Source organism: Colossoma macropomum, unplaced genomic scaffold (assembly GCF_904425465.1).
Source record: "Colossoma macropomum unplaced genomic scaffold, Colossoma_macropomum, whole genome shotgun sequence".
Classification (NCBI taxonomy): domain Eukaryota; kingdom Metazoa; phylum Chordata; class Actinopteri; order Characiformes; family Serrasalmidae; genus Colossoma; species Colossoma macropomum.
The window spans coordinates 13,676,726-13,691,293 of record NW_023494786.1 but is presented as its reverse complement, the minus strand read 5'-3'; the positions used below and the strand labels follow the sequence as shown (position 1 = coordinate 13,691,293).

Below are 14,568 nucleotides of genomic sequence, written 5' to 3'. Positions count from 1 at the left end.
TGACTGTGCAGCTGTCATAAAATTACATTATGTTGTGATGTGATGCATCAGTGCATTTATTGATGGAATAAATGCATAGCAAGTTATTGATTTCTTATCAGCGTGCTTCTAAAACCCACACAAAGCTGAGGGGTAAAAAGGATTATGCACAGGCGGCCTGGTTTTCCCCTGGGCCATTACACTACCAGAGCTATGAACTGTGAAGAGCCTGGAGTCCACTGCCCTTTCACACATTATCAGTAGCTTATTTTCAAATAAAGTGACCTGTTTGGTAGAAATGTAGTCAGATGTATCACAACTAACAGAAAAAGAGACTTTTAAAAAGAGATTTAATGTGTTAATAGTGTTAATAGCCTACAAGCTTTACAGTTGAATTCTCTTTATGACCCTGAGAGTAAATGGAGAGATGAAGGTGAAAATAAATATTTCAGTTTTAATTTGCACTCAGCCTATCTGACAGTCGCCCTGCCTCAACCTGCAGACACAGTCAGCTCCATAGAGGCAGTGCTGTGTTTCCACTGCAGTCACAACATTAGCTAATGATCAAGTTGTCTTGGTCTCAGTCAAAGGTATTACAGCAGGAAAAATTAAAGCCTAAAACTTCTTCTATTGGACGTGCTTGACTTTTGGTTTAAAATATCTGCCTGAGAAATCCTGCTTTGTGTGGTAAGGCATTTCAGGTTTAAATCTACATTTTCTTGACATCAGAAATTCAATTTGAACAAGGAAAATGTAAAGAAATAAAATGTGACATTTCAAAAATTTAAATTCTAACATTCAAAAGTACAAATCACTAAGTAGAGACTTCAGCTCTCATTAGTACGAATTCATGGCTTTTCCCAATTTATTTTAAAGTGGGGAAAATTTTTTATTAGCATAAATTAAAATTTTGCATAAGTTTTAGCATGTCAGTTCATCTGGACTTGGGTAAATTCAAATTATTACTTTACAATTTAATTCTTACTAGAAAATGTTTTAAAAGTTAAAGTTAAGTGCACTTTTCTAACATGCACATCTACCTTACCACTTTTTAAAAATACATTTATTACAGTAAAAAAAAGATTTAATCTCTGCTGGTAAAAATTATGACATGTTCTTATTTGATTTTTTGCGTTATTTTTTTGTTATTTTTTAGTTTTATTCTAAGACTGACTGGAGTCTTTCTTTTTGTAAACACTGTTGTTTTTTCCCAGGCAAGACAAACAATTACGTCAGTGCATGAGGAAGTAAGTTTGTGGGCGAGAGAGAGAGAGAGTGAGAGAGAGTCAGTCTTCACCTGTTAGCGCCGCCATCACCGACAGTCATTTAGACACCGCCTCAGTCGTTCCGCGCTGTCTGGTCTCAGTATGTTGCGTCTTTTGGCCTCCGTCTGCCTCCTGTGTGCCGCCGCTGTTTTCGCTCAGCAGGACGGCTGTAACTGGGACTCTAACGCGGAGGTGAAACAGGGACTCTCGCCGGACTCTCTGGACGCGGGCGCCACCTACGCAGCTCACCTGCCGGAGGTGCAGGAGGACGGCCGCTGCCGAGAGGAGTGCTGCCGGAGGGAGGACTGCCAGCTGGCCCTAATCGGCACCCCGGCGGACGGCAAGCCCGAGTGCTTCCTGGTCAACTGCATGAAAGAGGGCAAAGATGTTTGTGTTTTGTTGCCGAGCACTCAGTTCAGATCGTACAGGAAGAGCTCCGAGAGCCATCAGCTCAAGCAGAGGAGCGACACTCGCTCCTCCACCAGCTCCAACTCCAACTCCACAGGTAAACACAACACGGTTATAACGTACAAGGACGGAAATGGAGGAGATTAAATACACTGAAACATTTCTACGGCGTCACATATGTGTTCATTTTCACCGTTGTTATTCATGTTGACCATCATGTAGCCACTTCCTTGTATGTCTCACACTCTCATAAACCTTCAGGTCCATGTTTAATGTTTAATGGAATGTTAACACACCTGTACATTTAGTACCTTTATAATGGTTCAGAACAACTGAATAGCCACATTCGTAAGGAAGTTACGTATTTCAAATCCTGAGAGATTTTTTAATGTTTATTTTTCTTGAGTTGTGATGTGATGTGATCATTGATGTTTACTGTTTGCAGTAAATTCAAGCAACTCATCATGGACTTATCTTCAGAATCACTCCCTTTTTGGTCCCTAACAAAGTAACACGGTCACGTATTTGACGTGTATCTCAGATTCTTACAACATTAAAATGCCTTAGAGTGGATTCAGATATTCTGGTTCTTCAGGTAACTGGAGACACTTTACAAAATTCATTTTTGGTCCAAACTCATCTAATGCATACTAGTGTATTACTGAACAAAAGAAAATAGTGGAAACAGGCTAATTCGCATAAATTACAGCAGTCATTTCCCATCAGACATTGAATAAAACAGCTTTGTCATTCAGGGCCTGCCGCATGTCCCACGTTATCACTGTATAATCATAGCTTTTTCATATGCGCCACAGTATTTTTTGATGTTTTGTAAGGCCTAGTCTTGATCTCTTTGTAATGAAGCTGCTGGCAAATGCTCAGAAGAGCATGATCTGATGTAATGTGACATAATTCATCATTATAACAATACATTTTGTTTTATAGTTGTCCCTACATACTGTTCCCTAATACCTGAATCCGCCCTACTCAAACACACTCCCACCCTCCCCACCAAGCTGTCCCACCCACAGACATTACAGTGTTGATGTGGGAGCCCCTGTGTAGGGTTAGTTAGGCAAGACTGGGACAAAGACACAGTACAAGTGTGCGTGTGACTGTGAGGAGGATTACGCACGCAAAAATGCAGCAAAGCAACTCTTTCATTCTCTTGCCTTTGTCTAACTGGTTTTGTCCCGTCTGCTGAATGACTAGAGAAACACAGCTGTTGATTGTAAATAAAATAACACAAGCAACAAATGCAATACAGAAAGAATTATCAAATAATGCACTGAAACAAGTGCAATCAGTTAAATTACATTACAGTGAAACAGCATTAACTCTGTGTTAATCTGAATATCCAGTTTAAAAACACTTAGAATAGACCTTGACTTTTTTCTCCTATATTTGCCGTGTGGTTGAGGGTGATAAGTGACAGTAGGATACTAGCACTTGGATGCTAACTCTTCCCTTCACTCCCCCTCTCTGTGCATTTCAGATAGGTGCCGTTATGAAAAAGCTGTGGGTCCTTGTCGGGCTGCCTTCCCCCGATTCTACTACGATGTCACCAGCCAGACTTGTAAATTGTTCATCTATGGTGGCTGTAAGGGCAACGACAACAACTTCGAAACACAGGCAGACTGTGAGGCAAACTGTAGTGGAGTAACAGGTAAATCTTGCAGTGTGTGGCTTCATTTGAGTTCTGTCAGCCATGTTGTCCCTAATGGGCTGGGACAAAAAGGATTATGTGTCTCTGTTTAGACAGTCTTTTATAAAACTGCTCACCCTTGTGGAATAGCCTCATATCATGTCCAGAAATAGTCATAATCCAGAAAGTGTCATCATCACTCAGATGAAACATATTCATGTATTTTAGGTCATCGGGAGCTCTGTGCAATACAGCAGAAAGTTAAATACTTTATGTTTCTATTTTTCTACTTATATACCTTTTTACCATACCTCATATGCAGAAGTTTGGGTGCCCCTGGTCAAATGACATGTTGTTGATTTTCTAAATGAAAATAAGTTAACACATCGTCTACAGAGAACACATTTCTGCACAATTACTGTTTATTTGCTGAATTTAGCATACTGGAAAAAATAAAACAAAATGTGATCTGTGAAAAAAAAGTTATTATATATATTTTATGCTTTGTATTTTTCCTATATGTTAAACTTGGCAAATAAATAGGAATTGTGCATTAAAGTTTGTTTTGTACACTGTATATTTGACCAGGAGTGTTGAAACTTTTTGTATACGACTGTATGTGTTTCTCATGACCCATATGTGTTATTTTTGTTTGTGTTTTTTTTTTTATTAGAAAAAATGAGTTTGTATCACTTTACCGTTGAATCTCTTTCCTTTAATGTTTTTCTTGTACGATCGAAGGAACTGAACCCAAAAAAACATTATGTGGCGCAAGAAAAGAAAAACATTAAATATTAAAAGAAAGCATTAGGCTTGAGGTATAACTGCTGAAACTAGTGTGAGCCAGCATTCTGTACTTTCCAACAGGATGATTTATTCACAATTATACAAACCAACTCATTTTATGGTTGTGGGTTATGGTTCATTTTTATGGTCGATCTTGTAATACCAGCCTGCATTACTTTACCATCAAGCCTATACATTTGCATGTTGCTCCTGAATCTGCATTCTGATGTTCCAAATTCCAATAAGCTTTAATCCAAATACAGAACTGACTTGGGTTTTTCATTGTTTGGGCTACAGTGAATAATAATATGAATGTGCAGTAAAAGTAGCAGTAATGTTGTTGTGTGTTTAGGTGTGTGTACAGAGTATATACCCAGATTAGACTGTCTAAGCGTTGCGGACAGCTAACTTTAGGCTTAGTTGGAGCAATGCGGGAATTTTCCTGACTGTCACTTTTTTACTGGGCTACATCATCATGGAAACCTATGCTGCATGCCTAACCAGCTCCAGAGCAAGTTACATTTGGGATTTCAAGCTCTTGGACAACTCTGGAACAACCTGATAACTTCATCAGTGGATTTAATTGCCGTTCTCAATGATTGTGCTTAGTGATTAGTTTGCCTTTTCAATTCTAAACAGGGTATCTGCAGGTTCTTACAAAGCCATGAACAGCAGCCTGAACATTCTCCACTAGGTGGTTTTGTTTGGCACTAACAGGCTACTTCAGTAGAATTAAATTAGACTTTACTGAAAGAGTCACTGCAACATGCAAAATAAAGAATATGCCACTTGAATATATACAAGCTTTAAATGTCTGTGCTTAAGTAGGGCTGATTTAAGTAGTTAAACCCAGGGAAAGTGGCCATATACCACTGCTAGCTTGGTGCTAACACTACATTGACATACATGTAGAAATGCTAAGGGAAAATTAGCATTATCATAGCAGTGATATTCAGGCTACTCTTAAAGTGATAGTTTCTGCAGTGACACAGTGCTGTATAATGATATGTGATCTGAAATGTTCATGGCATGACTGTTTCAAGTCAGCATTGTAGATTTCTCAAACTTCCCCAAATATTAACATTAAACATGGCTAAAAAAGCTTTCTGAGACCTGCAAATAACATGAGAGTACATATTAAAAATAAATTCTTATAGACTCTCTTACAGTAAGAAACAAAGCCTAATGGCCATACACATTTTGCCACAATGGCTTTTTTTGTATCTTTTCAATGGAAAATTATTTCTGGAGTTTTTGAAAGGTTTTGCGTAGTATGTTATTGTTCAGTTAAGCATATTTTTTGTTTGATTGCTCAATTAATTGTCAAAAATAATCATTATATTACTTGATCACAAGTATAATTGATAGTAACAGCTCTAATATAAAGCAGTTACTCCAGTAAGCACTAGCATGGTGGCAGTGGCAATAGCGTTGGCTTTTCCCGTTATAAATGCATGACTTCCTACATATTTGTTTATTATAAATTTTTTCCTTTTTTGAAACATGAACTACTCAACTTTCATGTTTCATAAGATTGGCTACTCACTGTAAAAGTCATATTTTCATGCTTACGAGCAGGGGGTTAAATCTTAGCTTTAGTATTTAAATCTGGATTAACAGAGAAACTTAATCGCTGTTATAAAACGAGATAACTGTGGTTGCATTTGTTATTGTTGTTTTATAAAGCTGAAACGTAGTCAAGAACCAAGTCTAAGCTGAATGTACTTCATGACAATGGCACCAGGGCTGCTGCTCATTGCAGAGAAACTTTAACCTGCCATTCGAGTTCTGTCTGTGTGTGTGGTAAAGAAAACAAAGGCCCTAAAGAGGGAGGAAGAATTTGAGGAAGAAAACCACAAAGCCAGTAAAGGAAACTTCTTCCAGCTCAACAGGGCACTAATCCAGTGCCCACGCAGTGGTCCGTGGGTGGCTATGTGTAAGGGTCACTGTGTTGGGCCTTTTTAGCTACAGTATTTGAACGATGTTGACTTCAACTCCACTGAGGCTGTGGTTGAGTTTATGTAGGTAACCTGATAATGTGGTTAGATTCACTGCCTTTCAGTCCCCTGCCAAACCAGTGATTTTTAAACAGTTCAGTGTTATAAATGGAAAGTAAACCCCACCCATCAAAGTTAATTGTGAACTAGGACAATGGACAGTTGGACCTTTTTACTTGGTTTGCACAACACTTTACTGTCGATGTCTCACTCAGTCTAGCAACATATTATTGGTCACCATGCATGACACTGTGGTGCAGGTGGTTTCTGCTTACACCTGGTTGTTGAATAACCGGTTAGGTGACCTCTGTTGCAAGTAGATTACTTCCTCAAACAGGCCATGTTCAAAAAGACTCAGCTGTCACTGCATTCATTTTTTTCCTTAACCCTTTCCTGGGTGAAAATTTAGACTAATGCTGACAATCCATATTTCTCTGTCCATGTTTCCACTTCACATTACTTGCGTTTGTGCATGCAGATGATTAATCAAAATAATTAGCTTGAAACAAGGCGATATGTGTGTCATACTCTGTGAAGATTTGTTCAGTCATACTTGTTCTTCATTGTGTAACCATTTCCTTGTGTGTCGCATGTGCTTTTTTTCATTCCACCTTTGAAGCTGTTTTTGTGCAGTAATACTGCAGGGACCTTGGTAAGGTTCAGAACAGCTGAATAGTTCCCAAGAAGATACCTGATTTGAAGTTTTTTGTCCTCTACTTAGGTGATGTCATTGTTGACTCTCAAGATTCCCCAAAGCGCAGAATGGCTGGACCTGAGAAGAGTAAAGGTAATCATTGGAGTCTGCTGGCTTTGTGCTATATTACATGCAGGGCTGCCAAAATTACTCAATTAAAAAGAAAATCATTATTATGTTCTGGATGAACCAGCTTAAGGAGTAGTTTGCAGTTTGAATGATAAACATTGTACCCTCAAATCATTATAAAGCCATGTTCAGCAGTCTGAAGATTCTACTAAAGGGGGAGCTATTGGCATTCAAGTCACTTTTGACTTGCAGTGCTCAAAAGAGTGTTTGGATATGCTGTTGATCAGGTAAGGAGACAGAATTTCTGCTTACTTGGACATCAGCTATAATTTGTATTTGAACTGTTAGTTCAAAGTGTAAATCTTTCATAGTTGTTTTAGCTGCTTTACTGAACACATGGCAAGTTAATGATGAGTCTTGAGTCAAAACATTTTGACAGGCGAAAAAAAATCTTGTTCAAAATTGAGACCTGGCAAGTTATTTCAGTATTTGGTGTCAATGATATTGATTTGTACCGGTTAGCCATCCTGCTATCTGTGCTAGACTCGGCCCCTTCAGTGGACACACAGTTCTGTGTTGGCTTCTGTCTTTAGAGTATTTTTTCATATTTTGGTTTTGTTTTTATATTAAGGAAGCGGTATTTACTTTTAAAATAAAATCAGCTTATAACTGTCAGTTTCCCATGATATTATGTTTCAGACAATAATCACTTCCAACTCTGAAAAGTGTCTGGAATCCACAAGAGTGTTCTGGTATTCTGTTGGGATCTAAAGAGTTAAAATAAATAAATAAATAAAAATACTGTATGTCTCCATTACCAGAATGATTGATAGTCACATCCTAAATTATGCGCATAAACCATTTTGAATATTTATCTGAAAATATTTTATTTAGTAAAAGGAAGTTGGGACTAATGCCTTGGATTGTGTTTAGGAGATCATGGTGTAAATTATCTCAGCATAGTTTGGGCTTCTGAGTTGTCGCTGCCACGTAACACTTTCGGAATGCTGTTTTACTCATGTCTTCTTAAGAAGGTCACACACAGATAGCTCTGCAGCGTCACATTTCTGTCCACATCTTGTTCCTCCCAGTGTGCTTATCGTTCACACACTTCTGTTTTCCGTCAGTCCCTGGAACATGTGTAATTACTCATATTTGTTTGTCAGTGTGAAAATAAACTCTTGTCTTATCAGTTGTAGATACATCTCCAAATATTTTTACATCTCAAGTTGAACTGTCCAAATCTCAAGTTGTTTGATATAGGAGGAATCCTCTTGTCTTAGGCATTTAATGTCTTCTGCAGTTTTATCAGAATCAGTGATGAAATATCATTTGAATGAGGCCATATTGGTTTAACAAAAAGTTATAAAGTTCTGTCAAATAATCCTTTTTTGAATTGGCATTGCTGTTTTTATTCTTTGGCTTATTGTTTGTGTCTCAATGTCATGCCTCCTTCCTCAGATGATTCTAAAGCTGCCCTGCCTGAAATGACATCAGAAGAATTTGCAGGTAAACATTTTTTGATTATTTCTGTTGTCCATTTTCTGTAGTTTTTGTTTTGTATTTCTCTTTATCCTCTACATCTGGGACCCAAATGTGACTACTTGGGCCTTTTTCCTGCGTAAATAGACAGAAATGGACCTTCTTTCTGCATTGTTATGATCTCCCAATATTGTCAACGGTTTTTGTAACTAGTAACTTGTAATCATTGTCCCTAAATTTAGTGGTAATGCCATCCTAATGTGTTATTTCCAGAGAAGTGTCAGGCTGAACCAGGCGTTGGGCCCTGCAGGGCGTCCATCCCACGTTTCTACTACAAAAGTGGCACCTGTAAGCAGTTCATTTTTGGCGGATGCCGTGGCAACAAGAACAACTATGACTCAGAGGAGGAGTGCATGAAAAGCTGCACTGGTAGGCTATGTTTTGCACACTGTGGCACGTCTTATTTTTGTACCAGATGTTGATCAGTTTCTCTAGGGAATCAGGTTTTACCTGCAGATTAAAGTTACGATTTTACTTCTTTGCAGTGAAGATTGTGGAATCAAAGAAAGAGGACGATAAGGAGGACATTGAGGACTACCATGGTAATGTGGCGTCTCCAGTACATGACCAGTGCTGTCAAGTAGGGCTGTCACAAGAAAACGATTACATAGTTAATTTTTTTTAAGAATAAATTTTATTCAACAATTTGACAATGATCAGTTGACCATTTGCATGCTGATAATACATATTTTAAATGCTCCTACTGCTCTGCCTTATAGTAAAAAAACAATGCCTGATAGACCCATTTATATTTATTATTTGGCCCACTCCTAACCTGAATATCACTTTCATATATGCTTGCTAAACATCCCATTCCAAAACCATAGGTATTAATATAGAATTAGTCCCTCTTTTGCTGTTCTAACAATCTCTGCTCTTCTGAGAAGGCATTACTCAGGAGTTAAGCAGGTATAATGTGTTAGCAAATTAGCATTTAGTATTAGCATATCTTTTTCCAGTAAATTATTTTGGAATCTTTGAAAGCTGTGCTATGCTACTCTGATTATTTGAATGCATTGTCAAACTAGCTCTGTGTTGCATTCTTTTTAAACGTGCAAATGTGTGTGTGTGTGTGTGTGTGTGTGTGTGTGTGTGTGTGTGTGTGTGTGTGTGCTATGCAGAGGCCTGTACTCCTCCGGCTGACGCTGGACTGTGCCGTGCAGCTTTCCAAATGTTCTACTTTGAGCCCAGCTCTCAGACCTGCAAGTCCTTTACATATGGAGGCTGCGGTGGCAACAAGAACCGCTACGACACTGTGGAGGAATGCATGTCTAAATGTGCTGGCAAGCAAGGTAAGAGGGTGTAGTTTAATGGAATTTACATTGCTAATGAAAAGGAATGTCATGCATTATTACATTACAGCATTCAGTATTACATTGGCACAAAGTTACTTTTATCTTGGGGTTTTACTCACAGCTTAAATCGATGTATAGTATATTTAAGAAATATTTTTTATACTATCCAGGTTGCTATTTTCATAGAGTTGTCAAAGAGGACCTTTTGTATTTCTTGTGGACTTCTAATATTACATGGGAGAGAGGGACAGTACGTAGGCATGTTTTCATGGAAACAAGTGTTTCAGATCTTTTTAGACTATTGAGACAGGTGTATAGTTAAATGAATACATCAGTAAACGTTTGTTGGAGTGTCGGTTGGATTAATGGTTTTAAACTTTCTTCTTGCAGGGAGAAATGGACGCTCTCGCTGGACTCCAGGTAAGACTGAGACCTTTGAATGAGGCACTGGGTTTCTTGTGATACATTACTAATGGTCTGTAACAGAGGGAGCCCAATCTTGGCCCTGGGGATCTACTGCCCTGCAGAGTTTAGCTCCAACCCTGTGTTGAATCTGAACTCTCCATGGTGGTAGTTCTCCAGGACCAAGACTGAGCACTCCTGGTCTGTAAAGATACTAGAAAAAGGAGGGTTTTGTTCCAAAATGCATTACAGACCACTTTTGAGAATTCTCTTTTTTTTCATGATGGATGTTGTTCTGAGTGGGCTTAACACATTAAAATATTAAACTATAGTATGATTAATACCACCTTAATAAAAATGTGCTTACATTATACGTCAACTCTTATTCTTAAAAAAAAATATCCAAAGTTGTTACAAATGGATATACAGCATTTTGGAATGAAACATTCTGCACAGGAATACTAACAGGAACAAAAAAAAGAACAAATCTATTTCTGTAACAGATTATTGTAAATGTTACATTTATAAATAGATTTTGTTATATTTTTGAAAGATTTCTTTGTTTTTTTTTGTTTTGAAATTCTTGAGCATGTTACTTAAATCCATTTATCTTGGCAATGTGTGTTTGTGCACCATATATCATTAGAACAAATGCAAACTAAAATAAATACAGTAAAATGTAACAAGAAAATTCTTTTGAGCTGGTTTGAAGAACAAAGTTTGGCTCCAGATTTTTCCTCAAAGCCCCCAGACATCATATGGATTTGCTGAATTCCATCAGTAGCACACTTAATGTAATATAATGACCTTTTGATTCGCCAAAATAGGTATTAGACAATAGCTACAGATAATACTGGGCTGCCATGAGGAGAGATTTGGAAAGGGTTAAACATGGAAACATTGAAAACATTGGCATATGTAAAATCACTGCTTATTGTATAATGTTATTTCTATTTATTGACATTAATGTTAAGCAACAAAAAACACATTCTGACCAGATAAACAGCTTTTAAATATAATTGTCTTGGGTCCCTAAGACTTCTGCACAATACTGTACATACTGTATATTATTCTAGAATTGCAGTTACTTTACATGTATGGTGTTTGAACAGTTTGAGCAGGGTACTTTTAGATGACGGTCCTAAGCAGGACTCTGAACTGGTTTGAAGAACAAAGACGAAAAATAAAACAGTGTTTTTCTGGGAACAAAAATGTAACCTAAATGGTATCATCCTTATCAGTTCTGGAAAATTTCTTAAGCCTATTTGTTATTACGCTACCACTGTGAGAATGACAGGAAGACATTTTTAAACAGGGAATTTACTAACACTGTTGAAAACGTGTGCCATTACATTTGGACTTACTTTGACACCCTCTGGTTAATTATTAAGGGCTGTGTTTTAGCTATGTGTTGGAGCAGTTTATTGATACAGAATGGTAGAATTCCATAGCCTCTGTTTGGACGTGTCCTTATCAGTACAAACACAACTGTTGTGTCTAATAACTTTCTAATAAAGCTGCTGTTTTATTACATTAGGTCTACATACAGCCTGTAAACGGAACAGAATTAGCCATTTCATTAATTATTAAAATAATTATCTGATTTAGCAATGGTAAGTAGAGGTTGCAAGAACAGAAGACTTAGAACACTGGAACACAGGATCCAGAAGGATAAGTGACTTTATGTGTGTGTGTGTGTGTGTGTGATAGTCAGTGAAGTGCTTCAATTAATATTAGCTAATTTTATCAGCTTAGTCGTTTTTAAAGAAAAATAAATTGGATTGGTATCACTTAAATATTGGTACCAAATAAATATTCACTCTCACTCTCATTCTCTCTCTCTCTCTCTCTCTCTCTCTCTCTCTCTCTCTCTCTCTCTCTCTCTCTCTCGTCTCTCTCTCTCTCTCAGCCTTCTTCCTGGTGGCGACTCTGGCCATCATATCGGTGATTCTGCTGGTTGGTCTGCTCCTGATCTCCTCTCGCCGGACCAGGCAGCAGCTGATCTTTACACTGGACGACAAGCAGGAGCTCCTTCCCGAGGAGCATGTTCCTGCAGAGGAGCTCCCCAAACCAATTCTACACTAAATGTCTGTCTGTCTGTCTACCTTTCTGTCTGTCTATCTGTCTCTCTCTCAATCTATCTCTGTCTCTGCACTCCAACACTGTCTCACAGCCAGTTGCACATGTCGAGTTTGGGGAGAAAAGAATTGAGATGTTGCTCTAGTAGAAAGGCACACTATTACAGACTCTGATAGACGTCTAGAAGCAAAGTAACCTTGTGATGTGCTTTGCTAATCAAATGTCTACAAGAAAAAATGATAATGTTCATTCAGAAGAAAAGTTGATTGGTAGGATTTGACTCGTTATTGTCCTTTAAAACACTAAGTGGCAAAAATAATCTCTCAGTATGTTCTATTAAACCATCCCAATGTCTTTCACACTGCCATTTAAAGCAGCTGCCCCGTCAAACCTGGAAATAATTTATGGAAATGGATTTAATTTGTGTATTATAAAAGATTACATAAATACTCCAGATGAGGAGCTAGCAAGCTAGCAAGGCTATGGAAGAGAAAAGCACACCATACCAGCAAGAGTTATAAAAACTTTTCAGGTTGACTTGTTGAATGATGAGGTACAAATGTTTTTAACATGGTTGAAAATTCATGCACTCCCATGTTAGAAGGTAGATATAAAGGGTACAAAACAGGATATACTGAGCACGTCAGAATGTAATGACCCAGTAGCTTTTTTTATGCAACACTACTGTTTTACTACTTTAATTGCTAATTTCTTGATAATTATTATTTTTTTGTGATTAATGTACACTTTAATGATATTTTTCCTATTTAAATTCTGTTTTCAGTAAAATTACTGCATCGTTGAAAGCAATAACAGTAATATACACAAGCAAAAATTAATTCTCATTTTAAATGTGTACACAAATAAGTTGAACTGATTTCCATGGCATCCTATAGCATATGAGCAAATAATAAAATTATAATGATGTCCAGTTCTATAGTATAAATATAATCTAATGCTCCAGTATGATACAGACATGGCCAAACTCATAATACACAGATTAGACCTTGTTTGCATCTCCAGTGTAGATTTAACCCTATTTAAACAAGGAGTGTCTCTAGGAAGAGCTGGTCATGTGGAGTCCATGAATATGCTTATTATTTCCATTATGTGCAATTTTTAGTTCATTTTCAAGAATGAACTGAAAATGTGCCATTTATTTATCAACAATATATGTACTTGATGCCATTATGTATATATGTACACATGGTTTGGACAATCTTACACTGTATTTTTATTCTCTGTTTTGCTGGTAGGATGATTATCTTGTTCTTATAGGAATTGGAAATGTAAGCTACTATCTTTTGTAAAGCCTTGTGATTATTTTAAAATCTACAATAATAAAGGATAACTTTGTTTAGACTTTCATATGCTGAATATAATTTGCTGTGTGTTGCACACAGAAGCAAAGATATCCATAATCAAGTCTTGACAGTTATAGACAAATGTATTTTCTTCTGAGGTGCTGCCTCATTGTTTGATATTTGGGAGCTTTTTGAACGATGTACACACACATATAATGGAGAAAACCTGTTTCTCAGGAGTTTATGCTTAGAATTGGTGTTGGAATACAAAGCACTATAAATTTTAATACTGGTACTGTTGCGTTACTTGTTGGTTAACCAATAGACACCATTAATTATCTCAAAAATTTAAATTGAATTTTGAACTGTGCTGTACAACTTTATAAAAAGCTATCATTACTTTTAAATATGGTTAAAATATGATTTCTGAAAGTTTTTCTCCTATTATGCTAGTTTCTTTTATTTATACTATTGATACTCATGCCAAATAATTTGAAATGTTTAAGCAAAATAAATTTCTGATTTATCGTTTTGAAGCCCAGGTTTTGCGCTTGACCTGGTATCATTAACATATTCAGTGCAAACTGACAGTTCAGTTGAAAGCAAAATACCTTGAATTTCACTTATAAAACAATACATACTAGCTGTAAGGGAAACGAGTATTCAGACAGTGTTTTTGCTATTTAATATACGTCCAAAATATCCACTGTAAATGTACACATCTTTTCTCTTTGTACGTATAAATATGAACATAGAAGTCCAGAAACTTCATTCATAAACATAAAGATATGTTTAAAAACTGAATTAATATGGTAAAAAGTAATCAGACTAGGCTATATTAAATACACAAAACATTTTGAACAATCACAGATGAAGCGAATGATGTTGATTATCTTGTGACAGCACCGCATGTCAAGGTCTGGGTTGTATTAGATGTGTAATCAGTGAACAGTCAGTTCTCGTAGTTGATGTGTTAGATGTGGGAAATATGGGCAGGCATGAAGAGCTGAACGACTTTGACGAGCTAGATGACTTGATCAGAGCATCTGAGTACCTGCCAACAGTGGTCTGAGGAGGTGGCAACAAGGTGTTGGGCACCCAAA

The 14,568-nt window shown here is 37.1% G+C and overlaps 1 protein-coding gene across 1 annotated transcript; it reads left to right on the top strand.

The window, feature by feature from the left end:
* The first annotated feature begins 1,220 nt into the window (after positions 1 to 1,220).
* Positions 1,221 to 13,529, top strand: spint2 (serine peptidase inhibitor, Kunitz type, 2). The gene is made up of 9 exons (XM_036561264.1): positions 1,221 to 1,749; positions 3,148 to 3,318; positions 6,802 to 6,867; positions 8,305 to 8,352; positions 8,599 to 8,754; positions 8,871 to 8,927; positions 9,507 to 9,677; positions 10,071 to 10,100; positions 11,992 to 13,529. The coding sequence occupies exons 1-9, from the start codon at positions 1,347 to 1,349 to the stop codon at positions 12,165 to 12,167; spliced, it is 1,278 nt and encodes a 425-aa protein (XP_036417157.1). The 5' UTR covers positions 1,221 to 1,346; the 3' UTR covers positions 12,168 to 13,529.
* Positions 13,530 to 14,568: the final 1,039 nt, after the last annotated feature.